Genomic DNA, 15,135 nt, shown 5'->3' on the forward strand with positions numbered 1-15,135 from the left:
TCTTGGCATTCAGTTTTTATACGAATGCAAAATTTGAAAAATTTTCGTCGTATATTGCTATCACGTTGGCGTCTGCGTCGCCGTTGTCGATGTCGTCCAAATACTTTTAGTTTTCGCACTCTAACTTGAGTAAAAGTGAATAGAAATCTATGAAATTTTAACACAAGGTTTATGACCACAAAAGGAAGGTTGGGATTGATTTTGGGAGTTTTGATCCCAACTTTTTAGGAATTAGGGGCCAAAAAGGGCCCAAATAAGCATATTCTTTTTTTCACACAGTAACTTTAGTTTAAGTAAATAGAAATCTATGAAATTTTGACACAAGGTTTATAACCACAAAAGGAAGGTTGGGATTGATTTTGGGAGTTTTGGTTCAAACAGTTTAGGAATAAGGGGCCAAAAAGTGTCCAAATAAGCATTTTTCTTGGTTTTTAAGTAATTAGAAATCAATTGGAGTTATCTTTCTTTGTATAGAATAGTAGTTGAATCAACTTTTTTGCACCATAACTTTAGTATAAGTGAATGGAAATCTATGAAATTTAATCAGAAGGTGTATCACCACAAAAGGAAGATTGGTATTGATTTTGGGAGTTTTGGTCCTTATAGTTTAGGAATTAGGGGCCAAAAAGGGGTCCCAATAAGCATTTTTTTTTTGGTTTTTGCACCATAACTTTAGTTTAAGTAAATACAAATCTATGAAATTTAAACTCAAGGTTTATGACCATAAAAGGAAGGTTGGTATTGATTTTGGGAGTTTTGATCCTAACAGTTTAGGAATGAGGGGCCCAAAGGGTTCAAAATTAAACTTTGTTTGATTTCATCAAAAATTGAATAATTGGGGTTCTTTGATATGTCGAATCTAACTGTTTATGTAGATTCTTAATTTTTGGTCTCGTTTTCAAATTGGTCTACATTAAGGTCCAAAGGGTCTAAAATTAAACTTTGTTTGATTTTAACAAAAATTGAATTCTTGTGGTTCTTTGATTTGCTGAATCCAAACATGTACTTAGATTTTTGATTATGGTCCCAGTTTTCAAGTTGGTCCAACTCAGGATCTTATCTTTACCATTCAGTGATAACAAGCACATTTTTACATTTTAATATTTTATGATGTATTTAAATGAGTAATTATTGTTGCAAACTCCATTAAAAATTTGAATTGAGATCAGTTTTGGAATAAAGGATAGGGGGATGTGAAAAAAAATTAAGGGGGGGGGGTTCAATTTTCTCATTTGAAATTTCATAAATAAAAAGAAATTTCTACAAAAAAAAATTTGAGAGGATTAATATTCAACAGCATAGTGAATTGCTCTAAGGCAAAACAAAAATTTTAAGTTCATTAGACCACATTCATTCTGTGTCAGAAACCTATGCTGTGTCAACTATTTTAAAATCGCAATCCAAATTTATAGCTGTATCCAGCTTGAATGTTGTGTCCATACTTGCCCCAACCATTCAGGGTTCAACCTCTGCGGTTGTATAAAGCTGCGCCCTGCGGAGCATCTGGTAACTCATTTAAACTGTCAACAGCAGTCAGGGGCAAGATACATGGTTCTGTAACACCCTTTTCAAAAATGTAATCAATGATAATGATGAATTGAAGGACAGGTAACTTTCAGCCAGTTTTTTTCTTAGGACCTCAAAAATATTTTAGGTTCGTGTGTGCTTTGATGTTGTCGTTTGCATCTAAATACACATTTGGTTTCCAGACAATAACCTTAGTAAATGTAAATGGATCTCTGTAAAATTTTATAAGAATGTTCAATTCCACAAAGAGAAGGTTATGATTGATTCTGGGGATTATGGTACCAACGTTATAGGAATTAGAGACCAAAAACAAGCATTTTTGTAATTTTCTGACAATAATTGTATATGGATCTCCCTGAAATTGTACCACAAGGTTCCATATCACAAAGGAACGGCTGGGAATAATTGCTCCGAACATGCAGGAATAAGGGAACAAAAAACAAGTATATGCATCTTTCTAAAATTGTTCTACAAGGTTCCATACCACAAAGACTAGGTTGGGATTGAGTTTGGGGGTAGTTCAAGTCAAGAAAAAGAGGACACAGGATTGTTCTCTGTATGAAGGAAACCGAAATACTTGATTTGATCAATACTAGGCACAGACAAGTTAACATATCTGGCCATGATATCAGTTTAATAGGATTGCAAGCCAATTTATACCTACTACTATTTTAAAATGTCCATGGGTGCTTTACGTGCAAGACCTACAAAAAACTTTAAAGCCTTAAAGAGCCTTCAAATATATGTGTATGTTGTATATTTGCTTCTGCATACTTTTACAATGCTATACCAATGGTAAAATATGGGTTTTTTGTTTTAAACTGTGGACAAAATTGCTATTTCATAATTTCCAAAATGGAAGCATCCATGGATGAAATCTCCCGCAAACATTGACAGTTTGCATATATACCAATTAATAGTTTTGTCCATACCTCTAAATTTTTCAAAGCTGGAAGAGAAGGAAGTAATTTCCACATTTATATAAAAAAAATCAATCTCCATGTTTCTTATTAGCAATCTTCAAATACACTGTGATATCTATGCATTTCATGCTTTCTCAGTTTACAAATTGTGTTTCAACTTCTAAATTTTCTCTAATTCCTATGCTTTCTTTTCGTTGTTAGATTCGGTTTTCAAGACGTTTGGTCAATAAGAGCCAACAGATGTTGAATTAGTACAAACTAATAACTTTAAAAACATTTACAACTATATTTTAGCATGACGATCGTTGTCACTAGAGTTGAAAGCGCTTATCCATCCGGGACACATGTATTTTAACTTGATGAGTTGGCTCGATTGCTTATTCACAAGATTTGCAGGTTGTATAAGTAGAATGACTGTCCTTCTTTCTTTAAGTAATGGTCTTTCCTGTTGTTTTCTTCCAATACCAGTATTTTTGATAATATTCAACGAGTCAACACAATTATGGCAAACATGAAAGCAAATTTTGCGATTTTGAAATTTGAAGTTTCTTAAAATTGGAGGAGTTGACCAAATAATTCAGGTTTAACATCAGTCTGACCAAAGACATCCTTTACTTTCTATTTGCGTATGGACAAACACAAGGGGATAATAGACGATGGATTTATTGAGAGTTCGGTACGATTCTGGTACTGAAATATGCTCTTCAACTTCATACTTCATTTGGTTTTTACAATTTTATCGAGCGTCACTGATGAGTTTTTTGTAGACGAAACGTGCGTCTGGCGTATACAACTTTCATCCTGGCATCATGGCTGTGCTTAGTTTATTGTTCAATCAATAAAGCATAACAAATTCAAATCTAGGCAACTACAAAATAGTTTTCAAACAGTTTGGTTGTTAAAAAGTAGAAAACAAAATTTATGCGCAAATCAAATGACGCACGATACGGGGCTGCCATCCGTTTTTTTGCAGGAAACAAATAAAGTGTTATTACTCTTCTCAAAATACATACCTTTAGGTTTCATTTTAAACTGTTTTAAACATGTATGTATACCAAACACGTAACACCAACAATTTATGGTATTGTGGTACAAATAAAATGAATTATTATACCTCAGTATGTTTTTTCTATATAAAAAGTAATGAAATAGTTGTGCTATTTAATTCCACAGAACCATTTGCCAGTCAATAGTTTCAAAGACTATTGCACTGGTTAATAGTTCTATAATCATCTTTCCCGTACTTTTTCATGCTTATTTTTCATTGGACGATAATGTGCTGCTTGGTTACGTATGATTTGCAACGTCAAACTCACCTTTATATTGTAAACGGTGGAATCTGTTTGTGTTGATTGTAATTTCACTTACAAGAAGCAATGATAAAAGGGGAAAGAAAATCTTCAATGAAATGTTTTTAAAAGATCTAAAATAAAGTACCTTATTCATAATATGGGTTCGCTCTCCGTATATTAAAAGTGAATAAAATTTGCGTTTTTCGTAATTGAGCTAGAATTTATTATAAGCACGGATAGTTTAACACAAGTATTTCTAGTTTTGATTGAAATCAATGAAATATTTATAAATGCAAAACGAATTATAAAAAAAAGTATAGTTCATCATGCGCATGTATAAAAGTTATGTGACATTTTTCTTTTCTTTCAGCTGATATATTTACACTTTTAAAAAAATAGTTATTTGGTAAATAAAAACACTAAATGGCAGTTTTTTCAGTAAAATAAAACACCTTATGACTGGTTGTACGGGTAATAGCAAGTTCGCTGTGCCTTCGCATACCAACTATTGCTCTCGGCTTTGCCTCGAGCAATAGTTGGTATCTCAGGGACAACAAACTTGCTATTACCCTCACACCCAGTCAATAGGTATATAATATAACAAATTTCAATTAAACCAAATGTAAGTCAATGAATTTAATAACGGCAATTGTTAAATGAACATAAGGGTACACAGTTCATATATCGCAGTAATGTTTGTGTGTAGTACAAAAATAGTTTGAATTCAAATATGCAACTTAAATGACACGATACAGAGCTGCCATACCGTTTCTGCAGGTAACAAGTAAAGTATTATTACTTTTCTCAAAGTACACACCTTCAGGACTATTTATCATATCACTATTTGAAAAAAGTAGATTTTCTCTTTTACCGTCGGCAGATATGAATTTAATTGAATTGGACCAGAAGTTTGCAGCAAAGCTATTTCCAAACTGATCGACTGAAACACCAGAATCAGCAAACGATGATCGCCATATCTGTGATCCACTAAAATCACAGCATGTAATGAATCGATTTTGAAAATCCTCATAAAGAGTATACACAAAATTGTCATTGGCCATGGCTAAGTAACCATATTCTGCAGAAATGTCAACCTTGATTTTCCTGACAAAATTTCCATCTAAATTATACGCATGGATTCCTTTGTTTAATACAAGGACGTAAAGTTTGGAATTGTAGAAAGCTAAGCCGTGACATGAACCACCGATATCAATTTTCTTCGGCACAACTCCCTCATCAATGTTAACAATGTTGATTGATTCAGAATCTCGACATGATACTGCCACAGTATTATTAGTAATAACTGCTAAATCGTAAGGATAGAGTCCGACATCAATACTTGTAGAAAGCTGTCCATCCTTTCTGTGCACTGATACTTGATGTTTTTCACAGAGAGCAAAAACCATTCTGCCGCCAGGAACAATAACGCATCCTGCATAAACACCTTCTTTCAACTGAATCGTCTGTTCTAGTTTCAGTTGTATCTTATCTATATCCCGGATTGCTGTTGTTGGTACAACTATCTGTGCTCTCTTCTGCTCCCATGCTCCTATCTTAATCCCACACGGACACTTACAAATTTGTATTTCACCATAAGAGTTCAATTTTGCAAACAGTTGCTCTAACTGTGGATTTATTTGTAGATTAAGGGAACACCCTTGTGCAGCATCTTGCCGACAAATATTCGAAACCAAATTTTCTTCTTCACATAATTTTTTGTTAAGATCTTTTGTAACTAAGAAGACCTGAACATCCGATAAACCTTCTTTTACTTGTTTTATTGTTTTCCTGGACTGATCAAGGTTTTTTTCCTTATCTTTTATTTTTGACACCAACTGGTCAAGTTCTGACAAATTTTGACTGACTTTAGTATCTAAAGCTTTCAATATGCTTGCCTCCATCTCATCTAATCGTTTAGCTAACCTTTCCTTTAAAGCTCTGATTTTTATAGAGATTGTTTTCTTGTCGTCTTTAATTGTATCGATGTTCTGTTGTCTGTTATTTCGAAGCTTTTCAAGAGTTTTTCCAATCTCTTCAAAACCTCTTTCGATGTCTATTATGTTGGCAGAATTCTTAGCATGACGGGCTAGTTCGTCAATTGGTTTGAGTCCAGTGCACTGTCGATGACTTTCCGGTATGCACAATCCGCAGGCAGTCCCATCATGATCAAGGCAGTAAAATCCTATCGTCTGGTCATGTTTCTCGCACACCTGCTTGATGCAGGAAGAAAATTTTTCAAGACTTTCATACTGATTGATTGGTATTGTCTCGTGTTTTCGGCTCGCCTTGTTAACTTTATGATGACCCAAGCATGTGCTACATAAGCCCTCGTCACAGGTAGTACACCACACAATGGCAGCTTCTGTTATTTGTTGTACGTCACACGAACCACATGTTTTTCCACTTGACAAAGCCATCCTGAAAAAAAGATTTATTGATGTGTCAATTTTGTCATTCATTCATAGATTTAACATTGTTTCAGTTTAAACATATTTTTTTTTATAGTGAATTGGGAAACAAGTTATTGTAACTTTTATTAATCCCTTTCAACTTTGCGGGTGCGAGTGCTGCGTTGTAGCGGCATTAACCTACTCTGTTTCGAAATATACAAGGATGTATTTTACGTGCAAGCGATATGGCTCTCATAACGCGGGTCAACCATTTATCGTCCCCTTCCGATGGACTAGCATCGTTTCTTAAGACCATACTCTCAAATGTTGCCAAGGGAGAGCCGAAGTTCCAGTCGCTGAATGGCGATCGAACCAGGAACCTGTGTGTTAGAAGTTCAATGCCTTAACCGCTACACCACAGCTCTCTTTACATTGATGATTATAATTGTGAAAATAGTTGTTCGGCACTGATTTGAAAATAATCCCTGATTACCCGACCCATAACAAACTCGGACTACCAGAAGTATATTAGTTTTATAAACAATGATATTAACTTTTTAAAATTTATTGAAAATAAGATTTGGTTTACAGAATAGATAATAATTAACCAAGAGACAACAATACTAACGAAGGGCAAAAACAGCCGACGGTCAACAATTGATCCTCAACACAGTTAGAATATCACACACCCGAAGGCGTGCTTCAGCCAAAATGTTACTAATTCAGTAAAAATAAACGTCTTACTTAACTCCAAAAAATATAAATGAACTAGAATTTTAAAACAATCATAGGTCAGAGGCTACTGACTTGGGAAAGGTGCACATATGGGACTGGTTTTAAACATGTGTTGTGAGATTTCAACCCTCCCTTATACCTCTAGCTAATATAGAATTAACAAACACACATGCAGCAACACGCACAGTAAAAATCAGTTTAAAAGAATTCCGATGCCGATGTCCGAATAGGTAACAAAAATAACTCAGAGAAATGACAATGATACAAACATTAACAAAGGACTACTAGTAGTTACTGACATGCAAGCTCCAGACATCAATTATAGAAAGATTTTGTCTTCTCATATTAAATTATTGCATTCATTAACCTTTCCCCCCCCCCCCCCCCCCCCCCCAAATTCCCAAACATCTATATAGAATGTCGAAACGAGAAGAATATCAAATGTAAGGTAAGTATCCTTAATTGTGTTGATTCATAGAACAATACTAGTATGGTGTTTAAACTTTATATTTGAATATAAACCTTTATTCAATATGAATAGTTATCAAAGGTACCAGGATTATAATTTAGTATGCCAGGCGCGCGTTTCATCTACATAGAACTCATCAGTGACACTCAGATAAAAAATTGTTGTAAAGCCACAATAATTTAACAATATATTATGGTTCCGTAAGTCCGATTTTGTTACATTTCGAGTTTGTTATAATTCGGTCATGTATAGGCCGTTTTGTGTTTTGTCGACTTATCAAACAGCGATTTAAAACTATTCATAGACACCGATTGGAATTTCACAACAGTCTAGTTAACGATTACTTACAGACGGACATGCAGACAGTTGCTCTGCGTGTGTAGGTCCCCACCCCGTGGTAATGAAGATATTGTTATCTGAATGTTTCACAACTCAAAAATTGAAAATTTCCAAAAAGACAAATCAGAACATGTTCAAGCATTAAAAATCATAAGAAAAATTAACTACAGGTTCCACAGAGATGTATGGGTATACAATTGATACAATGCAACAACACCAATTTCGATTGCGTAGCATGTGTAGTTTAAGGAAGCTGGCTTGTCATGTTTTAGATTTTTTGTAAGAATCCTCTGGTTTTATCCATTTGAATGCCTAGGAAAATTTTGCCCGGTGACCCCCATTTTTCTTTTTGTCAATCTTTTACATGTATAATTATAAGCCATCTGTAAAAGTCTTGTAAAATTTTGATTACTTTTTAACAGTTTTTGAGAACTTCAACTTATCAATGATAAAGCTATGAAAAGTCATGAGAGAATATTTTCCCGCCAAAATTTTAATGGCTAATATCTCGAATACAAGCACGGCGACCTATATATTTTGTTTTGCTCTTTGGATTCTTTTATTAATCCTCTTTCTATATAAACTATTTTTTGAAATGTTAATTTCTTTGAAACTGAGAAGCGAACTACCTTAAACTAATAAAATGAATATTCGAACATCAAAGAGTGTGGTCTAAGGCCAAAAAGTGAAAATCAATTCAATAACTATGAGCAGCTTCTACAATCAAATGAGCTTGAAAAAAAAACCATTAAGATACTTTAAATCAAAATTAATCTGCATTTAAATGGAACAATATAAAGTGTCAATTCGATTTCCATTATACTTACAAGATATGGGAATTACAAAATATATCAGTTTACTATGTATGATTGCTTATAATACAAAAATAATACATACCTTTTCTGACTTATAGATTTTTTTTGTAGCTACTGTTTGACAATTTTGAAAATTGAACCAGGAAGTTGTATAAATTTGCCCGGCCTAGTTACTGACATGTTAATGTGGTTCGTTAAACTTCAACGGTTATTTCCCTTTAAACATAATTTCAATTTATATGTAGTTGGTTTTTTTTCATATTTATTATAAGCTCAGCATTAAAGAATAGAATATAATTTTATTTTTAAGTCGGGTTACATGAAGAACTACAAAACATGCAATAAAAAAAGATTATTTTTTTTAACCAATACGCAATAGATTGATTTTTTTAAGTATTGCCTATTTCTAAATACTTTACAAGCCGAGCATTTTAGATGTAAGTCTTAACAAACAAAGAGAAAGAGATTGATGTTTAAATCTCTAATTAACGAAAACGTCTATAATGGGTAACAAAATAGTACGGAAACGTTCAAAGAGTGAGAAGTGAGTATTAACGATAGGTAGACTTAGGTATCTCCAGAACCAGTATTAAATATTCCTTTCTTTTAAGAATTATTAGTTATCAAATACATAGTAATTTCTCAATGATTCTTAGATTTAGTGAATGTTGAACATATAGAAATATTTAGTTCGAACAGTTATATGCGTAACCAATGAAATGTTTTATAATCTGAAGTTTAAGATGAAAATTTGTAAAATAAAAAAAACATGTGTTCAATGAAAGTTCAAGTTCTTAATCTGTTCATTTCTTTTTCAACAAAGTTCGCTACGCTATCATCTCTGGCAATGTCCTTCATCATATATCGGTTCAATCGAGAGAGAGAAAAAATCTGCTTCAAACCGCAGTCTGTATTTATAATCTTATATACCAATATCAAACGAATTGCGACTAAACTTTTCAATTACACCCATGTGTTGCAGGATCTCAATATCAACGAATTCAAGTCTAGATCTCCTGATCTGCATCGATGCCTGTTCCCATGCATTTGCAGTCATATATAATCCGACTAGCAACGTTATTACTAGTGAGTTGAATATTGTCATTACAATACCGTACGAAATTTGTTATTAAAAGCCCGAAATATCGTGAGCCTATTAAGTCTATCAATTGAAAACACAACTTTAGAACATAAATGGATTTAGTTGAGCATTATCCGAGGCAGTGCGCTTAACGCTAAAAGAAGATGTGATTACTTTTATTCCGAATGGCTTCTCGCTGTAAGGTCGTTGATAAAACTTAGCATCTAAAACATGAATATTTAATTGAATACACATCATGATACATCGATCTAAGACCCAAATGATGCTGAGAGTCTGTCCTACATGGCAAATATGTTGTTGTTCACTAAGATATAACCCCAAACATCATCTTTCTGTGTGAAAATCACTTTACATCAACTACTTGGTGAAGAAATACGGTATTGACAAGTCACATCTACCAAAGAGGAATTCATTGATAGATATAGGTCTGTTAAATGTTCCATCCGAATTTCAATCAAAAAGATGGAAAATTGAATGTTCCTTCCCTTTACTGGATACACGTGTAACATAAGCATTCTTTCAAATATATTCAATCAATTGTACTATGTATTAGCAACCAAATTTCCCACAATAAGGGCTGTATGATCCAGATGGGTACTTAAAATGTCAAAGATATGTTAAAGTACTATATGCAATCTTAGTGACTTTTATCTTGTTACAGTATTAAAAAAAGTCGCCTTTTCTTACCTTTATATAAGTATTAACCATTCCAAACTTAAAGTCACATTATAAGACTTTGTTATGCTTTGCTTAATTAAAAAATAATGACCAACTCAGATATAGATACCTTTGTTTAGAGAGGTACAAATCCTACTTTGTAAAAAAACCACTGATAAATAAACTGAAACTGAAATCAACAATATGCTTACACATTTGTTATCAACATTTCAATAGGAACCAACTGTGCTCATCTTCTTGTCTGATCGTCTCTTTATTCAAAGCGACTGACTTCATAAAGGATCGTCGTATGAAGATTGAAAAGACGCTATCATTATCCTTTAATTTCATGGTCCTCTACATAGATGTGTCCTTTCACTTTGCAGCAAGTGTGTATCACCAAATTAGACTTATCAATAAGTTTGTACTTATATGAGCAACACAATGGGGGTCACATATGCAGCAGGATATGTTACCATTTCTGGATTACCTTTGTTAATTCAACAAAGTTCTGTTTTTATTTTTCATTTTTTATTTTATTTTTTCGAGTGGGTTCCAAGTTGCTCATTCTTTAGTTTTCTGTGTTCTGGTTGGTACTTTGACTGCTTTTTTCAATAGTTTATCATTCAATAATATTTTAGTTCTAAATAAAGTAGAGGTAAGAGTAAATCTACAATGTTTGAACAATTTATGCACCATATTACATTAACAGACATATAATCAAATGTTTACTACATCAAAATACATTGAATTAATCTTAATACATAATTAAATATTAGGTATAACGCATTGTATTTGTGTTGTACGTATCATAAACATTGTACTGTCAATATTTGCCGAGGTTTAGTTTTGTTATATTATTTTGTACTGATAACAATTGTAGCAACTTATAAGTGGAAAGAAAAATCACAAAAATAATGAACTCAGAGGAAAATCAAATTGGAAAGTCCATTATCACATGGCAAAATCAAATGGCAAAACACATAAAAAAAAACGAATGGACAAGAACTGTTATATTCCTGACTTGATACAGGCATTTTCAAATGTAGAAAATCATGGTTGATTAAATCTGGTTTTATAGCGCTAAACCTCTCACTTTGTTGACAGTCTCATCAGAGGGGTGTCTCCAATACTATTGTGTGCTATATGTTTCCCTTATGTCGACATCTGAATTATTTATCAAACTATTAGCATGAACCGTCCGTCAGATTTTGTACTGCATTAAATATATGTGTGTATTACAATTCAACATCAATAATATTGTATCGTGGTATAAAACAGAAAATATCATAAATTTCAATGCAATAAATAAATCTAATGTTAGTATATGTTAAACAAACATAAGCCACACAAGTCATATTTTTTTATTAATTTATGTATGTTTGAGTAGTACAAAAATAGTGAGAATTCAAATGGGCAGATCAAATAACACGATACAGGGCTGCCATACCTCTTTCGCAGGTAACAAGTAAAGTATTATTACTTTTGTCAAAGAACACGCCTTCCGGACGAGAGATTCCGTCCCTTTTGGATAAAAGATCTTTTTCTCTTTTTCCGTCCGTAGATATGATTTTTAATGTATTTGACCAGTAGTGTGCAGCAAAATAATTACCAAACTGGTCGACTGCAATACCAGAATCTGCGAAAGGTGATTGCCATATCTGAATCCCTCCTAAATCACAGCATGTAATGTTACAATTCCATGCACACTCATTACTTGTATAAACAAACTTGTCATTGTAAATGGATAAGTAGTCATTGCTATCTGGTACGTCTTTTGGGATTGTTCTGTACAAATATCCTTCTAAATCAAACTCACATATTCCCTTGTTATTGACGATGACATAAAGTTTCCTCTTGTAGTAAGATAAACCGTGACATGCACCTCCGACATCAATGCTTTGCTTCACAATCTCCTCATCAATGTTAACAATATTGATTGATTTAGAATCTCTACACGATACTGCCACAGTGTTATTGTTAATCACTGCTAAATCATTAGGACATTTTTCCACTTTTATATTTGTAGAAGTCATTCCGTCCTTTTTGTACACTGACAGTTGATTTACAAAACAAAGGGCAAACACCATTCTACCATCTGGGACAATAATACATCCTCTGTGTGTATCTTTCGTTAACAGAAATTTACGTTCAAGTTTCAGTTGTATATTATCTATATTACGACTTTCAGTAGATATTATAGTCGGAACACTAACTTGCGCTCTTTTTTGCTCCCATGCTCGAACGTTAATCTGGCAGGATTTCCGGTAAACTTGTAATTGTACGTAAGATCTCAATCCCGAAAACATTTTTTCTATGTTTGGATTGATTTCTAACTGCAGAGAAGTTACCTTTGATGCATCTAGTTGGCAAATTGCCGAAGCCCACCTTTCTAACTCGAGTAATTTTGTCCTAAGATCTTTTGTGAGTAAGAAGACCTGAACATCTGATAATCCATCATTTATTTGTTTAATCATGTTTATTGTTGCCCTTGTCTGTTCAATGCTGTGTTCCTTTTCTTTCATTTCTGACAACAACTGGTGACCTTCGGACAAATTCTGATTAGCGAGTGTATCTAAATCTTTAAATATACTTGACTCAATCTCGTCTAAATGTTTATCAAATTGTTCTCTTAAAGACTCAATTTTCTTATGGATAGTTTTCTTGCCTTCTTTTATTTCACTGATGTTCTGAATTCTGTTATTTTTAAGTTCTTCCAATGTTTTTTCAAGTTCTTCAAACCCTGTTTCGACATCCAATAGATCGACGGAGTTTTTTGCATGACTGGCAAATTCGTTTAATGGTTTTAACCCGGTGCATAGCCAATGATTTTCTTGTATGCACATTCTACAGGTAGTGACGTCGTGTTCAGGACAGTAAAATGTTATCTTTTGTTCATGTGTCTTGCATTCCTGTTTGATGCTAGAAGAAAATGATTCAACATTGATATATAGACTGATTGGTATTGCCTGGTGTTCACGACTCGCTTTGTTAGTCTTGTGATGTTCACTGCATATGCTACACAACCCCTCGTCACAGGTCGTGCACCATAAAATCGCAGCTGATGTAATGTGTCTAAATTTGCATGAACCACACAGTTTACAAATCGATGATGCCATCCTGGAATATAAAAGTATTTTACTAACTCCATGCTTCTTGTTTATGGTGTTCATCTTACGTGGGTAATGATCATATCATTCTTAAACTTAAATATGTTAGGATTTTGGCTGGGAACCTTAAGTGAAAGAACGTCTAAACATTAAATTGTGAAATTCCCAAAAATTTTCCATATTTAATCCGACGACTATTCGTGCAGATTCTTACCTCAACAATACTACCAAGTGTATTTTAAGCACTTCAGACGCTTGTAATTTTTGGAATGTTGTTTCATTCTTTTTCACCACATAGTTTAAGATGGATTCAATCAAACTGCTGTGTATTGGTTTATTCTACATTGGATAGAGGTTTATCATGTTTAACCGAGTCTCTGCACTCTCTGGTCATTGTATGTCTTTTGTTGTTTTTTTCAGTTCATTTATATGTTTTGGAATTTAGTGTGACGTCCATTTTCACTGAACTAGTACACATTTGTTTTCTTGGTGAGGGATTTTCTCTCTGTGTTGAAGACCCAGTTCTCAAATCTTCTTTTGCATATTTTATAGTAGCAGATTGCTTTACAATATGCATTTAATTTTGTCATAGTGTTAAGAAAGACTGATTTACATATTGTTTTCGGGTTTCAAAATCTCTGTCTGTTGTGCACTTTTAGAAGATAAAATCTTTTTCAAACATAATGCTGCAAAAAAAGATGGCGAGGTTATACAAAACATCTATTTTATGTAGTTGTTTAACTTGTCATGTCGAGTTCGACAGACACAAAAACAAACCTTAACAATTATGTGTCTTTCTGGACTGCATAAATGAAACAAATACTGTTACCATTCTTGAGCGTTTAAGTTTTGCAGGTTTCGCGAATAGAAAAATGATGTAGATAGTGATATATATAAAAAGATATATAAAGATACTAGAAGGGAAGAACATGTCAAGTATGGATCTCTCGTCATGTTACAATAATAATATAAGAAACTCACGAAGACATATATCACTGCAAAATATCTTGAGGTTTATGAGCCCTTCTGAAGCCTATTTTGTACAAACATTTCAAACTTCAATTGTATCAAAACTACAGATACAATGAATAATAGAGACAGACCATTTTGTACATATTCCCAGGGGATACTTGATGCAAAGAATTATTTGTTACTGTTTCATTGCATTTAATAGACAAAAAGGACTTTGTGGCAAATAAATCAAGATTTAATACAGAGATTTTTGTTATAAAATTTGAAACACAAATTACTCACTTGATTTTCTATGATGTGCTAGTGTTTATTGTTTACAAAAAGATCTTAGCAACCTGAAAATTCCAAACCCCCTCGTGCTGAGTCACTAAAGTCGAGCGCACCCTATAAGGTGTACTTGATTTTGTCCATATTTATATTTGTTTTAACCAATAACTACATTTATAAACTTGTTTTAAGGAAATCACTGCATGCAATAATCCTAAATCTATCAGTCATCAAATTGCCAAATATGAAAGTACAAGGATAAAAGCTGTGTATTTTCTATAAAAATCTGGATTTATTTGCCACAAAGTCCTCTTTTTCTATGATCTACCTTCATCTGCATTCAACGCTCAAAGCAGAATACTTGAAAGCCAATAATTTATATGATACGAAACAGTTGACGAACTTTATGACGAAAAATATGCAACGTGTACAATCAAGTGGCATACATAGTTCTAAATAGCTGGTCGTAAACCATTCTTGGCTGAACCTATAAATGTCAATCTAATGAAAATTATAAAACATACCTTTTCGTAATAA

General features: G+C 33.2%; 2 protein-coding genes across 2 annotated transcripts; both read right to left on the reverse strand.

Annotated features, from left to right (window-relative positions):
* Positions 1 to 4,479: 4,479 nt before the first annotated feature.
* Positions 4,480 to 8,656, reverse strand: LOC134684893 (uncharacterized). The gene is made up of 2 exons (XM_063544209.1): positions 8,573 to 8,656; positions 4,480 to 6,160 (listed from the first exon to the last, which is right to left on the reverse strand). The coding sequence occupies exon 2, from the start codon at positions 6,157 to 6,159 to the stop codon at positions 4,480 to 4,482; it is 1,680 nt and encodes a 559-aa protein (XP_063400279.1). The 5' UTR covers position 6,160; positions 8,573 to 8,656.
* A 3,014-nt stretch (positions 8,657 to 11,670) lies between these two features.
* Positions 11,671 to 13,095, reverse strand: LOC134684894 (uncharacterized). Its single transcript, XM_063544211.1, has one exon. It carries the CDS (start codon positions 13,093 to 13,095, stop codon positions 11,671 to 11,673), a length of 1,425 nt encoding a protein of 474 aa, XP_063400281.1.
* Positions 13,096 to 15,135: the final 2,040 nt, after the last annotated feature.

Source organism: Mytilus trossulus, chromosome 9, assembly GCF_036588685.1.
Source record: "Mytilus trossulus isolate FHL-02 chromosome 9, PNRI_Mtr1.1.1.hap1, whole genome shotgun sequence".
Lineage (NCBI taxonomy): Eukaryota > Metazoa > Mollusca > Bivalvia > Mytilida > Mytilidae > Mytilus > Mytilus trossulus.

Excerpts from the sequence above, each read along its gene's own strand:
- LOC134684893 (XM_063544209.1), bottom strand. The coding sequence starts at position 6,159 with ATGGCTTTGTCAAGTGGAAAAACATGTGGTTCGTGTGACGTACAACAA.
- LOC134684894 (XM_063544211.1), bottom strand. The coding sequence starts at position 13,095 with ATGTGCATACAAGAAAATCATTGGCTATGCACCGGGTTAAAACCATTA.